The 24,736-nt window shown below is 34.0% G+C and overlaps 1 protein-coding gene across 5 annotated transcripts in view; it reads left to right on the plus strand.

Annotated features, from left to right (window-relative positions):
• SCLT1 (sodium channel and clathrin linker 1) overlaps positions 1-24,736 on the plus strand; it is a 176,000-nt gene that overhangs the window by 73,029 nt on the left and 78,235 nt on the right. For all 5 annotated transcript variants that reach the window (XR_013358780.1, XM_077861025.1, XM_077861027.1 and 2 more), the window contains 4 exons: positions 2,293-2,383; positions 6,468-6,559; positions 16,344-16,521; positions 20,316-20,414. Coding sequence is in view for 4 of the 5 variants with exons in the window: in XM_077861025.1 (XP_077717151.1) it covers positions 2,293-2,383; positions 6,468-6,559; positions 16,344-16,521; positions 20,316-20,414 (460 nt within the window). In the remaining variant the exon portion in view is untranslated. The remainder of the gene's footprint in view (positions 1-2,292; positions 2,384-6,467; positions 6,560-16,343; positions 16,522-20,315; positions 20,415-24,736) is intronic.

Genomic DNA, 24,736 nt, shown 5'->3' on the forward strand with positions numbered 1-24,736 from the left:
GTGGAGTAAGGTCCAGAAGATAGACCTTACAACTTTTATTCTAGAATATTTTTTAGTATTTCATGCCAGAAGTAGAAAGAGCTATTTACTTCATTTCTATCCTGTGAAACTAGGTAGGAAAATACATATATAGTGTGTGTTTATTTTTCTCCCAAACATAGTTTTTTTGTGTTTTAGGGAATATCATAACTTAAACACTTTCAGAATATTTTCCCTCTAATGACTTAACAAAAAAAAGTCTGAAGACCAGTGCTGCAATTTCTTTCATCTATGTAAAAGAGATTCAGTTTCAAATGAGAAATTCCATTGTTCACAAAATTATTTTTCTAAGATTTTCACACATGAATATCAAATTGGATATGCAGGATCTAAGTAAAATATTAAAATATAGGGATCCCTGGGTGGCGCAGCGGTTTAGCGCCTGCCTTTGGCCCAGGGCGCGATCCTGGAGACCCGGGATCGAATCCCACGTCGGGCTTCCGGTGCATGGAGCCTGCTTCTCCCTCTGCCTGTGTCTCTGCCCCTCTCTCTCTCTCTCTGTGATTATCATAAATAAATAAAAATTAAAAAAAAAAGTTAAAAAAAAAGATTTAAAATATTAAAATATAAGCTGTACCTGTTATTCTTTATCTCCTTTCCTTTTATGCTTTTTCATTGATTTATGACATATTTATCTGTCTACCATATGCCAAGTACTGTTCTATCTCCTGAGGATTTAAAATCAGTAAAATGTGATTCTTGCCTTTAATGGTCTTATATTCCATATATTTTTTTATAAACTCACAATTCCTCAAGGGAGTGTTTCTTAATAATGTATAAAATATTATGTATTTTACATAATACAGACTGGCATTATAGACTGGCAGTATAAGGTCTTTTGCCTAGGAAAAGTGAGGGAAGACTAGAGCTGAGGAGTCTTGAACTGATAGGTCTTAAAGATTTTCAAGGAATGTATCAGAAAAAGGGGAAGAAATCTAGTCCAGTCAAGCATGTGAAAAAATAAGACAAGCTAGACAAGCATATGTTTTAAGAAACAGAGAGTTACTGCTCTATTATACTTGAAATATAAATTATATGAAGGGAATTGGCAAGAGATGAAACTCTTTGAGGCCAAATGATGACTACCCTTATATTAACAGAGGACTCTGTTTAAATACCAGTTTCATTACTTAATTTGTGAATCCCTGGGCAAGTTGGTATTTCTGTCAACCTCACTTTCTTGACTTTAGTTTGATAGAATAATCTTAACTGTACTTAATTCACAGAGAAAGTTGATTATATTAAGTGAGATCATTGCAAACCATTTAGGACAGTTTCTGTTACCTAATATCTGGTACATTTTAGCTACTGTTAGGTTTTTATTTCCTACTGTTTTATGGTAATCAGTAATGTAATTATAAATATTGTTAGAGAGTCAAAAGTAAATCAATTAATATATATTGTTAATTTCCACCAAATAATTTTTTTAATTCAACAGCACTAATATGATTGACTTATAATACCTACATAAAATATAATTAAGCAAATATGGGCAGTTCCTACAGTAAAGTAGCTTTGTTCCTAAAAATGTATGTTTTTTACATAATCCAAATGTTTTGCACTCATATTTAATGCTTAATTGGTAAGATATTAAAAATCTTTTTTTTCTGTATCAGAAACTCTTATTCTAAAATCTTTTTCTGTGGGGAGTCAAGAAGATACTGAAACTTATTTGATACTAATGGAACATTAAAAAAACTTGCTGTTTTTGTCCTTTACAACTACAATTTCTGAAAAAAGTAACTATTGTACTATCTTGAATCAAATGTTTGAATTCATTAGGTTAAATGGTTATAAAATACATACTTCTGTTATTTAAGGAAGAATGATCAAGAGATTGAAGTTTTAGTTCATTTTCATAGAAAAACCAGTCAGTGATACTTCTTTAACTCTATAAATTCAGGAAGTTATAAACATAACTATATTCTGCTTAGCACTGTCATTCTTTTTAGGTAATTATTAAGATGATAAAGTACTTTTTCATGAAGTAGCAATCATTTGAGTATGAAATATAATTTATCCAAATATTAATGACTCCCACTTTATATGCCTGCCTTTTGCCTATATTATTCCTCTTCACTCTCATCCACATGCATTTTATTAGTAATAAGGGAATCTTTCAGTATCTACCCCTTAGATCCATTTTTAGGTGCATGAGTTAGTACTGATTTCACCAAATTTAAATTTCTTTTCTAGCTTTTTAAATTCTTTATGGTCTATGAAAAGTGTTTATTACTTTACTTTCTATTTTAGGCAAGCCAAGTTAGATCTGAGAGTTGCAGCAGCAAAAGTAGAAGAGTTAACTAAAGTGACTGAAAATCTTCAAGGACAAATGCAAAAGAAGGTATATTCCTATCTCTAAAACAACTGGAAGCCTATAGCTTAGTATTCTATGAATTTTATTATTAAACTATTTTGGATTAGGTATTAAAGAGTGTTGCTGAAAAACAAAAATCATTTTATTGCCCTCTAAATATAAAATTTTAAATTGGGAAGCTAAATTATAATTTTGGGGTTTTTTTGGGGGGATTGTATATTTTTTTTATTGGAGTTGATTTGCCAACATATAGAATAATTTTGGAAATAATTTTATTTCAACTTACTTTATCCTGAGTCAGTAAAACATTGTAATCATTCCTAAACACATAATTACTAAAAAACATAATAATGCATGATTGAGTTTGATTAATTAGTAATACACTAGATGAAAAGAAGCATTTAATACTACATTTTGTGTTATTTGTGTAAATACTGACATAAGAGACTTTTTTTATGTGTATAGGGTCCATTTGAGGCAGATGTCAAGGAAAGGTCAGGGTTTTAGATTTTTTTTTTTTTTAAAGATGTTATTTATTCATTCACGAGAGAGGCAGAGACACAGGCAGAGGGAGAAGCAGGCTCCATGCAGGGAGCCCGATTTGGGACTCAATCCCAGGTCTCCAGGATCACACCCTGGGCTGAAGGCGACACTAAACCACTGAGCCACCGGGCTGCCCAGGGTTTTAGATTTAGATGGATCAAATTATCAAAAATTCTAGCTGTGGTACTTACTAGCTGTATAACTTTTCTAAGCCTTATTTCCTATTCTGTGAAAGTTGATTATAGATTTCTAATAATGGTAGATTTGTGAAAAGCTTATGTAAAACTTCCCATAGGTAACAGTTATAAAACTTGGATACATTCTTTAAAATACTAGAACACACCCAAAAACAGAAGGATACTGAAAGAGGTATGAATTTTAAGTTTTTGATTTCTGACCTGGGCATTCTCGCCAACCCCCATAGCTGTGCCTTCAGAAAACAAAGCTTTAGATGGGCTTACTTGGCCAAGATCAAATTTAAGGTGAGAAAAGCAGTTGAAAATTTAAAGAAGAAATATTGGTGCAAGAGAGCAATAACAACAACGACAAAAACCTGAGAGAAACCTGAATTCTGAGAAGAAACTCTGACCAAATCCATGGCTGATAGCCAAAGTATGCATATGAGAATGGGAGAGGGAGGTCAGTGAAAATGTAGGCAGAGACCTAAATGAAATCTATTCTTGAAAGATAGAGCTTTATGGAACTATATATTTGAGTTTGCTGCTTTTTATAATTGAGTGCATTCCTGAAATGTGTGCTATTCAAGCAACATAAAGCTGAAGCCTTAATGTTTGAATTATCAGAGGGCAGGGCCCAAAGCAGGCCGAGCAGCTTGAAATTACAGGGAAATTTCCAAAAGCAACAAAATCACAAAGAGGATGAGCCCTACCCTTGCCCAAACTTGACCAGTCGTCAAAGTATATAGGCACAGGAGAACTTTCAGGAAGCCCGGCTAAAAAAGCAACTGTGGAAAGAAATAAGAACTGATTACAGATGGCAGCTGCTGCATACTATGGGGGAAACATTCCGGAGTTTGAATCAAGGCAAAATGATTGCCTCCTTAAACAGAAAGCCAGTAATCCTCAGGATCAAAACAGAATCCCAAGTAACTGCAGTGAATTATCTATATTATCTATTTTTTTTTAACCAAAACTTCCTAGACAGGAAAGTGTGACTGATGGGCCTGGGATGAGGGAAGCAGTCCATAGAAATTTACTCTCAGCAGACCTAGTTCTTTAATTTAGCAGGCAAAGGCTTCAAATAAGCGGTTATAAATATGTTCAAGGAATTGGGCACCTGGGTGGCTCAGGTCATGATCCTGGGGTCCTGGGATGAAGCTCCTTGAGCAGAGAGCCTGTTTTTCCCTCTCCCTCCCCCACCCCGCTTGTGTTTTCTCTCACTATTTCCCTCCTTCTCTCAAATAAATAAATAAAATCTTATTAAAAATTATTAAAAAAAAATTTTTTAATGTGTTCAAGAAATTAAAATTATATTTAAACTAGAGTAAAACAATGTTTCAGTGATAGAGCAGATAGAGAATTTTAGCTGAGAAATAGAAAATAATTTTAAAAATAGAAATTCTGGAGTTGGAAAGTATAGCAACCAAAATAAAAATTTAATTAGTTGGGCTCAAGAATAGATTGGAAAAAGCAGAAGAAAGAAGCAGTGAACTTGAAGACAAATCAACAGAAATTTTCCTAGCCAAAAAAGAGTTTAAAAGATGGAAGAAAAATGAACAAGACCTCTGAGATCTGTGAGAAAATACAAAGCAAGCCAACAGAAACATAATTGGAATTGCAGAAGAGAAGAGGACAGAAATGATGTTTGAAGAAATAATGGCTGAACACTTCCAAAAACAGGTAGAATAAACAAAGAAAATTACTTCTACACATCATATCGGTACTGCAGCCAGTTATTAAGTGAAAACTTGAAAGCAGCAACAGGAAAATGGCATGAACAAGAGAACCAGTGAGTAATGGCTGACTTCTTATAAAAAGCATGGAGGCAGAAAACATTGGAGTAATATATCTGAAATGCTGAAGGAAAAAAAAAAGGTTATTAAGAATTCTATGTCCAGTGAAACTGTACTTCAAAAATGAAGGCAAAATAAAGACATTTTCAGATAATTAAAACTGAATTTGTCACTAGCAGAGCTCTTCAAAGAATGCCAAAGGAAATTCTTTATATTAAAAAGGAAAGAACACCAGATGGTGACTTGGATATAGGAAGAAATTAAGAGCAATAATAATTGTAAATATGAAATAATTTTTGTACATATATTTTCTCTAATTAATACCTTAAAAGATATGACTGCTTTAAAGCAGAACTGAGCAGTGTATGTGATGGGTTTTTTCTTTCTTTTTTTTTTTTTTTTTATTTAAATTCAGTTAACATACAGTATACTATTAGTTTCAGAGTTAGAGTTCAGTGATGTCTACCTAGGTGGTGGATTTATAAGGCATACAGATGTAATATAACAATGGCACTAAAGACTGGGATGGTACTCAGAGATAAATACAATGCTGCAAGGTTCCAGTGTTTTCTCTGAACTAAATGTTAATTCTGAATAAATTGAAATTGAGATGAGTTAAAGATGCATATTATAATCTCTAGAGCCATTACTAAAAATAATGCAAAGAGATATAACTAAAAATCAATAGAATTAAAGTGGCATGTAAAAATATTTAACACAACAGAAAGCAAGAAAGGATAAACAGGATTTTTTCTAAAGGTGATACAAATCAAAGATTAAAAGAAACAAACCTATTTATTTGAAAGCATTGATATGTCAGAGAAGAAATATCCTATGATTATAATAGGATGCTGTATAACCAAGTTAAAAGAGCATATTCTTAAGGCAGATTATCTGTATACAAATCCCTGCTGTGTTTTGTTAGATTTGCACTATAACAAATGGTTTGAAATATTGGTAGAAATTTATATGCAGTGACTTTCGACTATTGTTTTTCTAATACAAAATTGATAGTGACATTCTCTTCCCCCTTTTTTAGTATATGTATGATTTATTTCCAAACTGTTAATGGTTATTTATTTTCCTTTTTAGCTGTTTAAAAGTTCAACTTTACTATCTTACTAGTTATAAAAGAGGTGCATGCTATTCACAAAAATGCAAATAATATAGAAAAATGAAAGAAAAGCACAATATATATACAAAATATATAATAGAGATATGCAAGATTACCTTGCAGTCAAATTCCTAAGAAATAATCACTGTTAACAGATTGTTTATAGCTTAAAGACCTTTTTTCTGTATGTATGTATACACATATATGTTTAAATTTTTTTAATGTAAGATTCATACCATAAATACTATGCTATAGAATTTTTTTTTAGTGAAACATATTTCAGGGACAGCTCTCATACTTAGATATAAGATCTAGTTTTAAGGACTTGATTAGATAATGCTGTATTGGTATCCGTTCTTTAAACTTACATATTAAATCCCAGAAGTATGAAAACTTTATAGAGTAAATTCTTTTCTTTATATGCTGTATAATGATGTATTCTATTTTCACATACTCAAGCTTCCAGTTTCTTTATTTTCTAGGAGGAAGAGATGTTGTCTGCCCAAGGAAGAGAAGAAGCATCAGATAGGCGTTCACAGCAGTTACAATCTAGTATAAAACAATTAGAAACAAGGTAAATTGTTAAGTACATCTAGCTTTCTCTATAAGCTTGAAAAGATATTCCACACTGGAGTTTCAGTTGATGATATTTTCTAAAATATGTATTTTGTAACTGCTAAACAAAATATAATCATAGGTTTAAAATATGATTTATTGGACATTATTTTAAAAAAATCACAGTAGATCAGTATTTTGAATATATATTCAAAGATAATTTCTGTCTTTACCTTTTCCCCAAAGCAGACATAGTCAAGTGTAGTCAATCCCCAAATCAAAAATGTTCTTTCCATCTTACAGCAGAAAAACAAAGAGGTAAAAATTCTGCAGAAAACCTATCTTACTAAGTAGGTACACAAGAGAAAAAAATACTCAAGAAACCATTAAAGGTGTTTTCTTTGGAGTCTTTTGAAGCAATAATTTTCAGTTATCTTTGAAGGTCTGGACTACTTTTTAAATATATTCTGTAGGTTGTCTTTAATTGCTATTTTAATGTAAATGTGCACTCAAAAATCTTTTGTTTTTGTTGTTTCCTAGTCCTTGTTGAATGTTCCCGTAAAAGACTTAAAAACTGTCATTTGTAATCAAAGATACAGTGGCCATAGACCATAAATTCATTTTATGATTGACAGCTGGAAATTCTACTCTGTATGATTAGAATCTTTTACACTCAGAAATAGTCTGCTGATCTGAGCACATTAAAAATTGAGCTCTCAGTTCTACTCACAAATCCATGGCTAATTTATTGTCCGGAAAACAGGATGTTTGACTTTGTTTCTTGTTCTTCAAAGTATTAATAAAAATAATTTCTTTCCTCATGGCAGGTTGAGAACTAATTGATTTTAACTACTAACTTGAGATTCTGATGAAAAGACTTGTAATTTTTAAGTGCTGGGGTCTTAAGGTTTTGTTTTTTCATTTTTCTGAACTTTTCAGCAGCTGATTAATTTGACTGTACTACTGCTTTCCTGAACTTCTTTGTGTTAACCTTAGAGAAAAATGTCTGGGTGTAGCTTGTCATTTCTATTATCCTAGTAGCTATTCTATGCTATGAAAATAAATGCTAGAGACTTAAAACAGTAAACTCTGAATAGTGAATTTTCATTCCTTTTGATTCTGATAATATTGAAATATAAAGAATCAATCAACAGTGCTTTGTCTTTTTAGTGTTGAAAGTTTGGAGTTTTTTGTTATTGTTGTGTTAAATTTTTTTTGCTTTCAGTATGAAGCTATAATATAACCTAACCAAATAGCTCTCTAAGAAGAGATCACTGCACAATCTAAGGGTATTTCTTAAAAATCCAGGGACACCTGGGTGGCTCAGTGCTTGAGCATCTGCCTTTGGCTCAGGTCATGATCCTGGAGTTCTGGGATCCAGTCCCACATCAGGTCCCCTGCAGGGAGCCTGCTTCTTCCTCTGCCTATGTCTCTGCCTCTCTGTGTCTCTCATGAATAAGTAAATAAAATCTTTAAAAAAAAAAAAAAAAAAAGAAGAAGAAATAGTAGTAGTCTAGTATGCAGCTAGCCGCCTCTGAAAAGGAAATTTTACATTGGCTGCCTTTTAGAGCTATTAAACTAATATTGTTACTATTATGATAAGAAAAGGTTATATACTTTAAAGTTTAAAAAAATCTCTTGTATTTTTATATATTTTTATATAATTTGTGTTTTTAGGTGTAAGTGTATCCTTTCTGATGGAACTGCCAGAATTCCTTTTTATTTTGGAAAAGTTTTGTTTTTAATGGTCCTCTCTGTTCCATAAAATCAGACACATTTTGGCCTCAATGAATGCTTGATATTGCCATTATTAAAAATTATTATTTTTTAAATTATTATTTGTGATCCTTTCAAATGCCATAAACACCTAAGAAGCAGAAGTCATTTCCTTCTTTCAAAGAAAGGATTCCCCCTCTCCCCCTTTTTAGATGATTTATAGACCCTGGGAATTACCTCCAGAGAATGACTGTTGTCTCTGGGAAAGATTTTGCTGGTTTGTATATGCTCAGCTAGTTAAGGCAGAAGTTAAATGAGTAGAATTGGCTTAAACTACCTCTTCATATTTTTAAATTTGGTGTTTCTTTTAAAAAAGGATATAGGACTAAGAAATCTTCATTTAGATGACTGGTGAAAAGTAAATTTCATTCTAATCATTGTTCTGCTTTTTGTTTGCTGTCCCTACTCCTAAGCATAATAGAATACATAAATAGAACACATAAATACATAATACATCTTTAATTCAAGATGTTGAAATATCTTGATTTTAAGTGGAGTTGTAGGCCATACATTAGAAATGGGTGAATGTGATTGGATAAAATATGGAGGGCCTTGGAAATAAAATAAGTCAAATTTGGGTTTTGTGTGATGTATTACAAATTCTTTATCCCAGACTACGTGATGAAATTAATATTGTATGAAGATTAATTTGATGGTATTCTCAAGGTGAGGTTATCTGGGGGACAGGAATATAAATTGTTGGAGTAGAAAGATTTTGAGATTTAGAGGCAGAATTGCTTTGATTTCTGGTTCTAGTACATTCTGTCTGTGTATCTTAGATAAGTTAACCAACCTCTCTCAGGTGTAGTTTCTTTAGTTTTAAGTGAGGTAAGACTATATGTAGGGGACCCAGCACCAAGTTTATTATTTTAAATCTAGTCTATTTATAAGACTAACAAATGATAATGATTTTCAATGGTAAAAAATGGTTTTGGATTTTGTTTTAATCTTAATGAAAGAGAACAAGGTAGAAAGAAGATCTATAATAAACTGTCACAAAGAATAACAACAGTTTTCATTGTTGTAAAGAATAAAAGTCTTGAATCTTTTTCCACAGTTACAGCTCCTTGATTTATTATGAAATGTTTGCAAGGTAGCCTGAATATTTTTAATGTTGCTATTGACCAAATTATTTCATTATTGTATCAGTTTTGTAAGGTAGTTTTCGTATGTTAAATAGTTATAAATTAGCTTAATTGACTTTATTCATTTTTACTTTGATTTTTATCCAAGGAAAATATATAAGCATTGTTTCAAAGTCATAGTACCACAAGGATTATAATGAACAACAGGTTCTTATAAACTATAATTTCTTCACATAGCAAGTTTTCTATGTACTTCATACTAATTCATAACTAAATTATCAAAGCTCTAAAATGCCTTTCAATCTGGTCAGCCATACGAGGTCATTGTAATTACATTGTTTTCTTGAAGAAATCCATTGGTGGATTTCCATCCCCTTCTTCAAACCATTCACTAGGACTGATGCAAAAGACTAATTTGCTGTGGTCCTGGGATTTCCTTGCTATTCTATATTGGAGCCTGGGTCTTTTTCATCCCCATGGCTACTGCTTTCTTTGTTGACTCCCTAATTTTAATGGATACCATTCTCCATCAGCTGAGGCTATATGGGACACATTTTTTAAGACATTGCTTATTTTAAAGTATCTTTATCCTACTTTCAAAGGTGTATGGTAGTTCTGTTGAGTAATAAATCATAGGTTGGAAATCCAAGGTTTTAAATCATTTGTCCTTAGAATGTTGATATTTTCCTTATATTGTCTATCCTCTAACTATAGGAAAGAACTACTATGTCATTCAAAATCACAATATTTTATGTGTGAATCCTCTTTTCCCTCTGGAGACTTTTAGGATCAGCCACCCACCATCATCACCATCAGTGTTCTAAAATCGCAGTGTGTACATGCAGTGAGAATCCTTTTCCATTCATCCTACTGGGGACATTCTAGAAATTCATGTCCTTCCGTTCAAGGAATTTTTTATAGATTTTTGAATTTCTTTTTTTTAATTTTTATTTATTTATTCACGAGAGACACAGAGGCAGAGATGTAATCAGAGGGAGAAGCGGGCTCCATGTAGGGAGCCCAATGTGGGACTCAATCCCAGGACTGCCGGATCACACCCTGAGCCAAAGGCAGATGCTCAACCACTGAGCCACTCAGGCGTCCCAATAGTTTTGTTTTTTTTTTTTTCATATTTTTTCTGTTCTTTTTTCTTGAACTTAAAATTAGTTAGAGGGATCCCTGGGTGGCACAGCGGTTTAGCACCTGCCTTTGGCCCAGGGCACGATCCTGGAGACCCGGGATCGAATCCCACGTCGGGCTCCCGGTGCATGGAGCCTGCTTCTCCCTCTGCCTGTGTCTCTGCCTCTCTCTCTCTCTCTGTGTGTGACTATCATAAATAAATAAAAATTAAAAAAAAATAAACTGAGTATTTAAAAATAAAATAAAATAAAATTAGTTAGATATTGGACTTTTAGATCGATTCCCTAATTTCCCTATCTTTTCTCTTGTTTTTCATTCCTTCATTTATTTTCTCCTTTCTTGGAAGTTTCCTTAAATTTTCTTTTAAGTAAGCATCTATTGAATATTTTATAAAATAAAATTAGTAGCTAAAAGCTACTTTTATTTTAAAGATCCATTTCTTATTCTGTTTCTTTTTCTGTAGTAGCTTGTTCTTATTTAATAGATGTTATATCTGCTGAGTGAAGTAAGTCAGTCGGAGAAGGACAAACATTATATGTTCTCATTCATGTGGGGAATATAAATAATAGTGAAAGGGAATATAAGGGAAGGGAGAAGAAATGTGTGGGAAATATCAGAAAGGGAGACATAACGTAAAGACTGCTAACTCTGGGAAACGAACTAGGGGTGGTAGAAGGGGAGGAGGGCGGGGGGTAGAAGTGATTGGGTGACGGGCACTGGGGGTTATTCTGTATGTTGGTAAATTGAACACCAATAAAAAAAATAGATGTTATATCTTAGTTCAGTATATTAAATATATATTTTATCATTTTCTTCTGTCATTGTCTCTATCTCTGGATTCCTTTTTTTTTCTTCTATTTGCCCATCTTTCTTCAAATGACTGGTGATCCTTTCTATTGATTATTTTTTAAGATTTATTTTTATTCATGAGAGATATATAGAAAGACATAGGCAGAAGGAGAAGCAGTCTCCCCATTTTGAGCCAGGTACGGGACTCGATCCTGGCATCACACCTTGAGCCAAAGGTAGACGCTCAACCACTGCCCCACTCACGTCCCCCTGTCCGTTGATATTTGAGAGTAAGAAAACAAAGTACCTGCTTCAGCAGCACATATGCTAAATATTGGAATATAGAGAAAATAAGCATGGCCCACAGGCAAATTTGTGAATCATTCCATATCCTTAAAAACCAAACTCATAGAGAACAGACTGGTAGTTGGGGTGGAGGAAGGGGAAATGAAATAGGTGAAGGTGGTCAAAAGTTATGAATTTCCAGTTACAAAAGACATAAGTTGTAGGATGTGATGTATAAAATTGTGACTATAGTTAATAACTATAGTTAATAATGTATATTTGAAAGTTACTAAGAGAATAGATCTTAAAAGTTGTCATCATTAGGAAAATTATAGCTGTATATGGTGATCTATATTAATTACATTTATTGTTGTGACCATTTTACATTGTATGCAAATACCAAATCATTATGTTGTACACTTGAAACTGATAAAATGTTATATGTCTGGTATATCTCAGTTTAAAAAAAGAACAAGAAACCAAAAGCAGATAGGAAGCTAAGTGTGCACAAGTGGATTATGGCCAGGCAGACTTCACTGTATTATGTTTAGGCAGTAAGTTGGCTTTTTCCTTTGGCAGTTCCAATATATCAGAATCTTTCTTGGGCCAGTTTCCCCAGGGTAGGGTTCATCCGTCTTCTGCTGTGGCTTGGAGTAGAAGTGCACAAGTCTGAGTATATTCTAAAGTTGAAGAGAGTCTGGGAGTAATGATGTTTGATATTCAAACTTACATTCAATACCCTAGGGTTTAGTATACCTTCTTACTCCCAACTTTACTTGAAACGACAGCCCCTTGCTGTGTAGTTTTAGTTCTATAGATCTGTGGGTTGTATCTGTATCATTTAAGTGGAAGTTTGTGTTTGGCAGTATAGTATATTCATTAGGAATGTGACTCTGGACCCAGACTGAGTTCAAACTCTGGCTTCACCAGTAACTGGATAAATAACTTTGAACATGTTGCTTACCCTCTCTGTACTTCTGTTTCTCCATCTATAAAATAAATGTAATGATACAGCTATCTCATTGTTCAATAATAGAAACTATACCCTGCCTTATAGGTTAATGATATAACCTAACTCACAGCATTGTTGAAGATACTGCAGATTATGTTTTTCTTAACATAAAGTACCTAGCACAAAGAATGTTATTATAAGTTTTTGCTGTTATCTTTATTGTTGTCATAATAATGATACAAAGAGGGAACTTGACCCAATTTTAGCACGTTGGCAGGATTCTTATAAGATTTGGCTATAGAGAATGAAGAAGCGCCTTTATGAGAATAAGAATAGTAGTAATATGGGATATCTGGGTGGCTCAGCAGTTGAGTGTCTGCCTTTGGCTCAGGGTGTGATCAATCATCCTGAAGACCTCTTTTTCTGGGTACCAGGATCAAGTCCCACATCGGGCTCCCTGCATGGAGCCTGCCTCTCCCTCTGTCTGTGTCTTTGCCTCTCTCTGTGTGTGTCTCTCATGAACAAATAAATAAAATCTTAAAAAAAAAAAAGAATAGTAGTAATATGCCTTTTATGTTATAAAATTGTGGATATCTAGAAATTATGAAGCTGATAATCTGAATCTGCTTTACTGTAACTCCACCCAACTCCTAACACCAGTCTGACTTTTCAGAACTAAGTGGTTGCTGGGGCTGCTAGACTGTTGAATGCATGTGAAACTTTTAGTTGCAAAGCTTTTTCTGACATGGGTGGGTGTGAAGCCTGAATGTGAGTAGCAGGGAGTCTTCACTGAGGATTGGAGTTCACACAGTCGCTAAACAAAGCTTGCTCTTGAGAGATGAAGTTGGTACATGCCCTTCATGAATTACCTGCTCTGCCTGGCCCCAAAGAGGCCATGATAAAAACAGCTGGTAAACTAATGTTAGTAAAGTGCTATATCTCCTATGCCTCTTTGGGAGAAGTAGGAACTGCTTCGTTTTCCCCCACAAATGCTTTAACTGAAGTACAATAGAATGAATAATGTCATATATGAAAATTACCACATTAAAATATGAGAGGGCTAAATTCCATTAAAAGGCAGAGACTTACATATTTTAATTAAAAATCAAAGGGGGCCCCTGGGTGGCTTAGTCTAGCACCTACCTCTTGATTTTGGCTCAGGTCATGATCTCAGGGCTATGAGATCAAGCCTTCGTCAGGCTCTGTGCTCAGTGAGAGTCTCCTTGAGCTTCTTTCTCTGCCCCTCCCTGCCTTGGGCTCTCTCCATTTTTCTCTCTCTCAAAATAAATTAATTTTTTAAAAAAGAAAAGAAACTAAGGCCCAGTAATATGTTATATTGGAAAACACCTAGGACAAAGAGTAAATGAACTAGAACAAAGATCTCAAGGAAAGGAAGATGAAGAGAATCAGCTATAAATTTAAAATAAAGATTTTAATGGAACACATTAGCAAGTATAAACAGAAAGGAGGAGTGACAGTCTTAATATTATACGAGGTATGATTTCATGTTAAAAAGGAGTAACAGAACAAAGAAGGAAGGACCTTATGTAATGAAAAATGGCACTGTTTTTGAAAAAGATATAACATTAATAAACCTAACTACAAGTAATGGGATAGCTAAATATGTGATGCAAAAGCTAGGAAATTTGATGAAAGGATGATTTTGATAAAGATACAGTTATGGTCATTATTTTGGGCCATCAGCATTTCATCTCCCTTGCATATTTGGAGAATTCCCCAGATTATACTTCTTCATGAGAGCATCATCTAATTCTATGGTGAAGTTTTGTGCATGTTCCTTGCTACAAAGATTCAAACTTGATTTTCCAGCTTTCCCCGTAAGTCTGTGAACTTCCCAGTAAACTTTTAATAAACCCTTTTTTGCATAGAGTTGGTTTCTACTACTGGCAACCAAAAACCCTGACTAAATGGTAGTAGACCTTAACTTCACTAAGAATGAAGCAGATATACCAAAACAAAAATGTTTTAAACATAGAGACGTAAAAGGTAGGCTGAGTTCTCTCATTTCCCAAACCTGGGAGAGTATGAGGTGTGCTGGAGAAGGGAAGTTTCCTCCTCATTCTTCTGTGTAGGTAGTGGGAATGGGGAGGTGAAAGAGAATGCTTCCCTTGCCATCACTTAGAAAAAAGAAATGCCTGGGGACCCCTGGGTGGCTTTGGCCCAGGGCATGATCCTGGAGTCCCGGGATCGAGTACCACATCGGGCTCCCTGCATGGAGCCTGCTTCTCTCTTTGCCTGTGTCTCTGCCTCTGTGTGTGTGTGTCTCTCATGAATAAATAAGTAGAATCTGGAAAGGAAAGGCAAGGCGAAGGCAAAGGGAAGGAAAAAGAAAGGCCTGAAAATAACAATGAAAAGTGTGAAATGGAAGAGAAGAGCTGTCTTACCAGAATATATCAGAACCTGTTATAAAGCCATAATCATTCAGGAAAAAAATAAATAAAGCCATAATCAAATTGATATGATTTGGGTACAGAATAGACAAATAGATCAATGAAACATGATAATCTATAATTAAGTCATTATATTTGCATATTTTAGGTATGGTAAAAGGATTATTTCAATTCATCAGTTACTAATGGTATTTATACACCTGACCATCAATCTGAAAGAAAGTTAAATTGGACTTCCCTCTTATATACTCATTCAGGAGTAAACTCCAGATGCATTAAAGATTTACCAGTAAAAATATTAAAGACGTAGCAATCTTTTGAGGAAATCTAGGAAATTACATTAGCAATCTATGGAAGAGAGAAATAATCTTTATAAAAAATGAAATCCTACAAGCTGAAAAAAAACCCAAATTTAGCTGTATTAAAGTGAACATTTTTAGTGTAATAAAGATTTCTTTAATACAGTCAGTAGGCAACAACAACCAAAAAAGCAGATTTGGGAAAAATATTTGTAGTGTACAGAACAGCCTGAGGATTTCTCTTATTATTCAAAGAGTTCATACAAAGAACAAGCAAATAACAGAAAAAAATTGGCAGAGGATATGAAGAGGAAATTCAAAGAAGACAATTCACATGGCTAACTAAAAATACACTTAAGCTCTCCAGTAGTCAGGGAAATACAAATTAACAGTGAAATGAATTTCCGTCCATCAGACTTCTGGGGTTTTACTTGAGGGGATTTCTATAAGATATTGAATGAGAAAAGCAAGTACAGAAAAGGGTGTATATTATGACTTTAATTTTTATAACAAAAAAATTATGTTTAAAAGCCTTTGGACCAGTGTGTATATACTTTGTACATTTATGTGTGTACATGTGTATATAGGTGTGTGTGATTTTATAAACATGGAGAAAAATATTTGAAGATATACATTAGTAAATTCACATTGGTTACCTGGGTAAAGAGGTAAAGGGAGCCAAGCAACAAGGAAAATTTTTAAAAGACCATATAAATAGAATAACTCGTTCTTTAAGGATTTGCTTCAAAACATTATCCTATAACTAATATGCTGCGATACTCTAGTAAGTGTAACATAATTAGAATATCTAGGCTCTGTCTCAGCCCCACAGCTCATTAGCCATATGGCCTTAATCAAATGCTTAACCTCTTTGGGTCTGTTGTTCTTTAAAATGGAAGTAATGAAACCTCCTTTACAAAACTTTTGTGCAGATCAAATGAGAAAATACACGTGAAAGTAACCAGAATAGTGGTTGTTCTATAATAGATGTAAATCAGTAAATCTCCTATTTTCCTTCTTCCCTTTAAAAATATTTAACTTTCGCAATGTAATTATTTACTCTTAGACTCTGTGTAGCAATCCAAGAAGCCACCCAATTAAGAGCACAAAAAACACATTTGGAAAAACGGACCAGAGAATTACAAGCAAAGTGCAATGAATTAGAAAATGAAAAATACGAAGCTATTGTAAGAGCCAGAAATAGCATGCAGCTCTTAGAAGAAGCTAACCTTCAAAAAAATCAGGTAAGAAAACTAGTAAATATGTTTATAAATAATGTAATACCGAACATTCCCTGAGATGACCTAATAATAGGAGAGTCAGTAGTTATAAAATGAACACACAACAATGATACTGCTATGCTCTCTATTAATAAACATGCTATATTCTTCATGGTAAGACTTTAATCATAAAACATGATAAAATAGGGGCAGTTGGCTGGCTCAGTTGGAAGACCATGCAACTCTTGATCTCTGGGTCATGAGATTAAGCCCCAGGTTGGGTATAGAGATTAATTTAAAAAAATAAAACTTAAAAAAATACAACAAAATGTCAACCCTCCCCCCAAAGCTTTCATATCAGATTTTATGTCTCCAATCCTTATGTAAACAATTTTCATCCTCTATAATCTCATACTTTAAAAAATCTGCTATAGCACTTTGCTGCAGTATACCCTATATTTTATTCAATTGAACCAGATTAATCTTACTCATCTTTATTTCCCCTTCATCACCTACATAATTACTCTAATAGAGCAGAACCTTAATTGACAGGAATTAAATTTAGCTGTAAAGATTTATTAACTGGAACCTTCTTGTCACTTCTTTTTTTAACCCTTTAATAATTGTGATTTTCTTTTATCACTTCCCTATAAATGGTATGTATATAGTCCACAGAAGTCACCAGGTGGATAGATTTGTTGTTAATGTTGTTGCCTCCTTTTTGTAGAGATATTAAATCATTACTTCATGTAACCAATATTTATTGAATACCTAACATATGCATAATTACTGAGAAACATGAAGAGTACAAAGGAAATACTTTGTTTCCTTTTTTTATATAATAGCGGGTTTTCCAAGAGGGCTATTAAAAATGAAACAAACTATATAAGTCACATATTAAGAAGCTAATGAAAAATAATATTCCAAATCTTAAACTGTAAGAATACAAAGGTGCTTGTCATGCCTTTCCGCTAATAATTCCATCTGCGATTTGAATACTGTCTCAGAATGGTTGAAAGGCACAGCATAAACATAACATCCTTGGGAATTGCTCTAAATTCTAAGTTAGCTAGAACAGTTCAGAGCAGGACAAAATTGTTTATCTTTCCCCTCTGGAGCCTAGTCATATGAGCATTTGTTAATATTAGGTTACTAAATATGAACATTTTGTGTAAAGCACAATGGACAGAGAAGTAGCAATACTCATTGTCTATCCCTTAAATCTTCTCACTCAGGTCAGAAATCAACAAACCCTTAACAAGGCTGTTTATGGCTACAGTGTTAAGCTCCCTCCTGACCCATTGTTTAATTGTTCAAGGAGTACCACCTTCAGTTGCTTATTCCAAAAAGTCAAGGATTCTCTCTACAGATTATACAAACAGACATGAAACACAGCCTATTACAGTTCTTTTATGATGCTTCCCTATTTCCTCATTGTCCCATTCTCCCCCACAATGTTGTTACATCAAAACAGCTTGTTACTGCGTATTTACAATAGCTGGGATATGGAAATAGCCCAGTGCCCATCCATGTATGAATGGATAAAAGTATGATGTATTTATACAATGGAACATTACTCAGTTGTAAAAAGAATGACATCTTGCCATTTGCAACAACATGAATGGACCTTGAGGGTATAATACTAAGTGAAATAAGTCAGAGAAAGACAAATACCATATGATTTCACTCATGTGGAATTTAAAAAACAAAACAAATGAACCAAAAAAGAGAAACAGACTCTTAAATATGGAGAACAAACTGGTGGTTGAGGGAGGGCAGTTGGATGGGGAGATAGGTGAAATAGGTGAAGGCAATTAAGAGTACACTTATAATGAGCTCCGAGTAGTGTATAGAACTGTTGAATCAAGGGCACCTAGCTTGCTCATTTAGTAGAGCATGCAACTCTTGATCTCTTAGGGTCATGAGTTGAAGCCCCATGTTGGGCATAGAGCCTACTTAAAAAAATAATAATTACAGAAAAACCTGATGAATCATTATATTGTACATCTGAAGCTAATATAACAACCTATTGTTAATTCTACTTGAATAAAAAAAAACAGCTGTTATTTCTCACTAGCTTACCTATTTAAGCAGGAGGAAATTTGTTAGGCAATTTTTTTAAAAAAACTAGATGGGGATGTGTATGGTATCTTTGGAAGGTAGTGGGATAAGAACATGGGTCCACTTATCATATGATGATTTAAAAAAAAAAGAGAAATTCATTCAGCCTTAAAATTGGAGCAGTTCCAGGCTCAGAAAGATATTTGGTCTAGAGATGTAAATTTGAGAGTTGTCAGCCTATAAATAATATTTAAAACCGTGAGAATGGATAAACCATCAAGGGACAGATGGAAATAAAGCTCTAAGGACTTAAGTATTAGGTAGTACAATTTTTTTTTAATTCAGTTTTTATTCTAATTCCAGTATAGTTAACATACAGTATTATGTTCGTTTCAGGTGTGCAATATAATGATTCAGCAATTCTGTACATCACCAGTGCCATCACATCAAGTGCACTTCTTAATCCCCATCACCTGTTTCACCCATCCCCCACCCACCCACCTCCCCTCTGATGGGTAATGCAGTTTTTTTTAATTTTTTTTAATTTTAATTTTAATTTTTTTTAGATTTTATTTATTTATTCATGAGAGGCACAGAGAGAGGCAGAGACACAGGCAGAGGGAGAAGCAGGCTCCATGCAGGGAGCCCGATGTGGGACTCGATCCTGAGACTCCAGGATCACGCCTTGAGCCGAAGGCAGACACTCAACCACTGAGCCACCCAGGCGTCCCTGCAGGTTTTTTTTTTAAGATTTTATTTATTTATTTATTTGAGATAGACACAGAGAGAACAGAAGGAGGGAAAGAGGAGAGGAGGAGAGGAAGAGTGAGAAGCAGACTCCCCACTGAGCAGGGAGCTTGATATAGTTCTTAATCCCAGGACCTCGGGTTGGTGACCTGAACTAAAGGTAGACACTTAACCAACTGAGCCACCCAGGTGCCCCAGGTAGTGCAATTTTTAAAGAGGTTCAGGAGAAGAGGAAGAAACAGCAGTGTAGACTAAAAAAGAAATGATCAGGGAGTTAGGAGGAAAGCTAATACTGTGGTATGCTAAAAGCCAAATAAGGAACGTAAAACAAAGAGAATAATCTGTTATCTCAAGTGCAGCTGACAGATTAAATAAGATATTCAAAATTGACTCATGGATTATCAGTGGAGACTATGGATGGTGAAAGCCTGATTGGAGTTGGTGTAAGAGAAAGTATTGCCGATGAGCAGGCACAGACTTTAGAGGAGTTTTGCTCCAGAGGGAAGCAGAGAAATGGGGTGTCACTGACAACAGAACTAGGATGATTGAGAGTATTTTTTAGTTGGGAGATGAAAATGATTGAATAAATAGAAACATTGAGGAGTTAGGTGACAAGGGATGTTAATTTGAATAATATCTAATAATTGAAAGAAAGGGAATTCCAAGAGATTTTTCCCAAGACTTTATTACCTGGGCTTGGTGGCTTATTTTGTATAAGGAGAAAAGGAAAATTGCAAAATAACTCTTAAGATTTCTAGTTGCACAGGTTAGAAGAGTGATGGCCCTGGCCGAAATAAATACCAGAGGAAACTAATAAATTTTTAGGACGAGATTAGGTGAAAAGATTAGGGAAAATAACTTAGGCAAGATTCCAGGTGGAGATGTCCCAGAAGTTTAGAATAAGATGTTTGCTTTCAACAAAGCAATTAGTGGATATGTTTTAAATCATTTATTATCTTTATTAATAATTATGTGATTTATAATAACATCAAATGATTACTTTTCTGAAGGCTGTTCTTCAGGAGAAGCAAAAAGAAGAAGATGTAGAGAAAATGAAAGAAACTGTCTCTCGGCTTGTGCAAGATGCTGCCATGATAACCAGGAAGGAAGTAAGGAGTTTTTAAACTTTAAGATTATTTAAAATTCAAAAGTTTACAGAATTTCATAACCTAAGACTAAATGCTACCTAAGTTTTTGCCTAATGGACCTAGCTAATTAACCATCAGCTAGTTGAACCAATTGTGCTAAATTTCAAGTACAAATCATCTTAGGATTGTAGCCCTACCATTTGAGTAGAGTGGGGTTAAGGTGGGGATAGAGCAAGTTGGGGAGGTGGAGAGGGGTTTAGGCTAGAAATATAATGAAGATTAACACACCTGAAGTATAAAACTAAAAAGAAGCCTCAAAATAAACCTAGAATATGCAGGAAGTAAGAGAAGAAAACCTGTTGCTTGCAGAATCTTAGAGCAGCTTAGGACTGTAGAAATCTGGTTTGACCTCTTTTTTTATCAGTAAAGGAACTTAAACCATGATATTGTTGACTCATTCAAAGTTACATACTAATTAAAGCCAGAATTTAGACCCATACCTTCTCCTGCTATACTGAGTCCAGCTTTATTTTGATCATATCATACTGGAACTTACACGATTTTTAAATTTTGTTGTTATTTTCAATTCTCTTATCAAGACTAAATCTGATATTTTGGTTTTAAAGTATTGAGTTGTTTCTTGTTTTGAATTTTGAGGCTTATGCAAATTAAAACTGGGACATGTAAGTTTACTTTCATATAAAAAGACAAAACATCTGTTTGCCTTTTCTGGTATGGAGATGAATCAATTCATAAGTGGTGTGGTAAAGTTTGAAACTATAAAGTGAATTGTGAAGGGGAGAAAAACCAAACCCATTTTAATGATTAAAAAAACTGAAAAGTAACTTACTTTTATTAGGGTTCTACCTTTAGGAAGTAGCAGAACTAGATGTAAATACAAATCTCTTGATTTTTGAGCCTCTTCTCAATCACCTTGAGAAATTGTTTGCCATTAATTTTGTATGTATAACCCATAAAAAAGGTTATTTTGTATTTGTATTTGTAACCCATAAAAAGGCTAAATGCTATACAGTGAACACTTACTCCTTACCCAAATAACTCTTAATGTCTTGCCACACCCTTTATATACATACATGCTCTTTTGCCAAACATTTAGACATCAACTACAGGCATTATGACACTTCACTACTAAATATTTTGGCTTATTTTTCCCCCAAGAAAGGATGTTTTACTACACTACCACATCACTATTACCATACCTGAAAGAAAAAAAAAATCAACATTATTTTAATCTACACTCAAATTTCCCTCAAATTTCCCTAAAATATCCTAGTACTTTTTGGTTTTTTAAATCCAGGATCCAATCCAAATTTATCTATCATTGCATTTAACTGGAATGTCTTTGTAGTCTCCCTCAACTTAACCCAGTCCTCTGCCTTCCTCTCTGCATAACAAAGAATCCTTTGTAGAATCCAGAGTATTCCACATCTGGATTTATGTGACCATTTCTTTTGATTAGATTTAGGTGGTTTCTAACAGAGTGATATGTATATCTCCCAACTGATCACATCAGGAAGCTATAATATCAGATTGTGCATTAGTTGAAGCTAAGCTTGACCACATGGTTAAGGTGGTACGACCAGAACTCTTCATTTGTATACTTTATAAATAATTGGGGAAAATACTTGAAGACTACACAGGTATACTTTCTACCAAAAATTTCATCCAGTGATCTAAGCATCCATTGATAATCTTTGCTTGAAATAAATATTATAAGGAATGATTACAAATGATTATGTTCTATCATTTTTATACATTTTTAGCCGCCATTTTTCAATAAGTATAAACCAATTAATAACAAAATTAAAACTCATTGATAATAACACAATAGTAGTAGGGGACTTTAACACCCCACTTACAGCAATGTAATCAATCAACAATGTAACAAGGAAACAAAGGCTCTGAATGACATACTGGACCAGATGGACTTAACAGATACATTCAGAGCATTTTATCCTAAAGCAGCATACATATTCTTCTCAATTGCATATGGAACATTCTCTGTAATAGATCACATACTGAGTCACAAATCAGATCTCAACCATTATGAAAAGACTGGGATCATACCATGTGTATTTTCAGACCACAATTCTATAAAACTTAAAGTCAATCACAAGAAAAAATTTGGAAGGACCACAATACATGGAGGCTAAAGAATAAATTGGTCAACCAGGAAATTAAAGAACAGTTATAAAATACATGGAAGCAAATGAAAATGAAAACACAGCAGTCCAAAACCTTTGGGATGCAGCAAAGGTGGTCCTAAAAGGAAAGTATATAGCAATACAGGCCAAGAAACAAGAAAAATCTCAAATTTACAGCCTAACCTTACACCTAAAGGAGTTGGAAAAAGTACAGCAAATAAAGCCTAAGTCCAACAGGAGAAGAGAAATAATAAAGATTAGAGCAGAAATCAATGAAATAGAAACCAGAAGAACAGTAGAACAGATCAACAAAACTAGGAGCTGGTTCTTTGAAAGAATTAATAAGATTGATAAACCCCTAGCCAGACTTTAAAAAAGAAAAGAGAAAGGACCCAAATCAGTAAAATCATGAATGAAAAAGATCACAACCAACACTGAAGAATACAAAGTATTATGAGCAATTATATGCCAACAAATTAGGCAATCTGGAAGAAAAGGATGCATTCCTTGAAATTAATAAACTACCGAAACTGAAACAGGAAGAAATAGAAAATCTGAAGAGACCCATAACCAGCAAGGAAATTGAAGCAGTAATCAAAAATCTCTCAACCACAAAAAAAAATCTCCCAACAAACAAGAGTCCAGGACCAGATAGCTTCCCAAGATAATTCTACCAAACATTTAAAGATTAATACCTATTCTTCTGAAGCTGTTTCAAAAAACAGAAATGGAAGGAAAATTTCCAAACTCATTCTTTGAGGCCAACATTATCTTGATCCCAAAACCAGAAAAAGACCCCATCAAAAGGGAGAATTATAGACCAAGATTCCTGAGATGAACATGGATGTCAAAATACTCACCAAGATACTAGCCAGTAGGATCCATCAGTGCATTAAAAAGGATTATTCACCACAACCAAGTGGGATTTATTCCTGGGATTCAGAGATGGTTGAACATTTGCAAATCAATGTGATAAGACCACATTAATTAAAAGACAAGAATGATATGATCCTACAAATTGATGCAGAAAAAGCATTTGACAAAATACAACATCCTTTCTTGATAAAAAAAATAAAAACTCTCTGCCAAGTAGGACTACAAAGAACATAACTCAATATCATAAAAGCCATATACAAAAGACCGACAGCCAATATTGTTCTTAACAGGGAAAAACAGAGCTTTTCCTCTCAGATCAGGAAATGACAGGCATGTCAGCTCTCACCAATGTTGTTCAGCTAGTACTGGAAGTCCTAAACTCAGTAATCAGACAAAAAAGAGAAGTAAAAAGCATCAAAGTTAGTAAAGAACAAGTCAAATGTTCATTCATCACAGATGACATGATTCTCTATGTAGAAAACCCAAAGACCACAAAAAAAAATTGCTAGAACTGATAGACAAATTCAACAAAGTCATGGGATAGAAAATCAATGCACAGAAGTCCATTGCATTTCTGTACACTAGCAATGAAGCAGAAACCAAGCAATCAATTCCATTTGCAATTGTACCAAAACCCATAAAATACCTAGGAATAAACCTAACCAAAGAGATAAAGGATCTGTACTCTGAAAACTGTAGAACATATGAAAGAAATTGAAGAAGAAACAAATGGAAAAATATTCCATGCTCATGGATCAAAAGAACAAATACTATTAAAATGTCTATGCTACCCAAAACAATTTACATTTTCAAAGCATCCCTTTCATAATACCATCAGCATTTTTCGGAGCTGGAACAAACAACCTTAAAATTTGTATGGAACCACAGAAGACCCTAAATAGCCAAGATAATGTTGAAAAAAGAAAACCAAAAAAGAAGAAGGAGAAGGAAGAGGAAACCAAAACTAGAGGTGTCACAATTTCAGACTTCAAGCTGTATTACAAAACTATGATCATGAAGGCAGTATGGTAGCAACACAAAAACAGACAACATAGATCAGTAGAACAGAATGGAAAGTCCAGAAATGGACCCTCAACTCCAAGGCCAACTAATCTTTGACAAAGCAGGAAAGAATATCCAATGGAAAAAAGAAAGTGTCTTCAACAAATGGTATTGGGAAAATTGAACAGCCACATGTGGAAGAATAACACTGGACCACTTTCTTACACCATACACAAAAGTAAGCTCAAAATGACTGAAAGACTGAAATGTGAAACAGGAATCCATTAAAATCCTAGAGGA

Source organism: Canis aureus, chromosome 20 (assembly GCF_053574225.1).
Source record: "Canis aureus isolate CA01 chromosome 20, VMU_Caureus_v.1.0, whole genome shotgun sequence".
Classification (NCBI taxonomy): domain Eukaryota; kingdom Metazoa; phylum Chordata; class Mammalia; order Carnivora; family Canidae; genus Canis; species Canis aureus.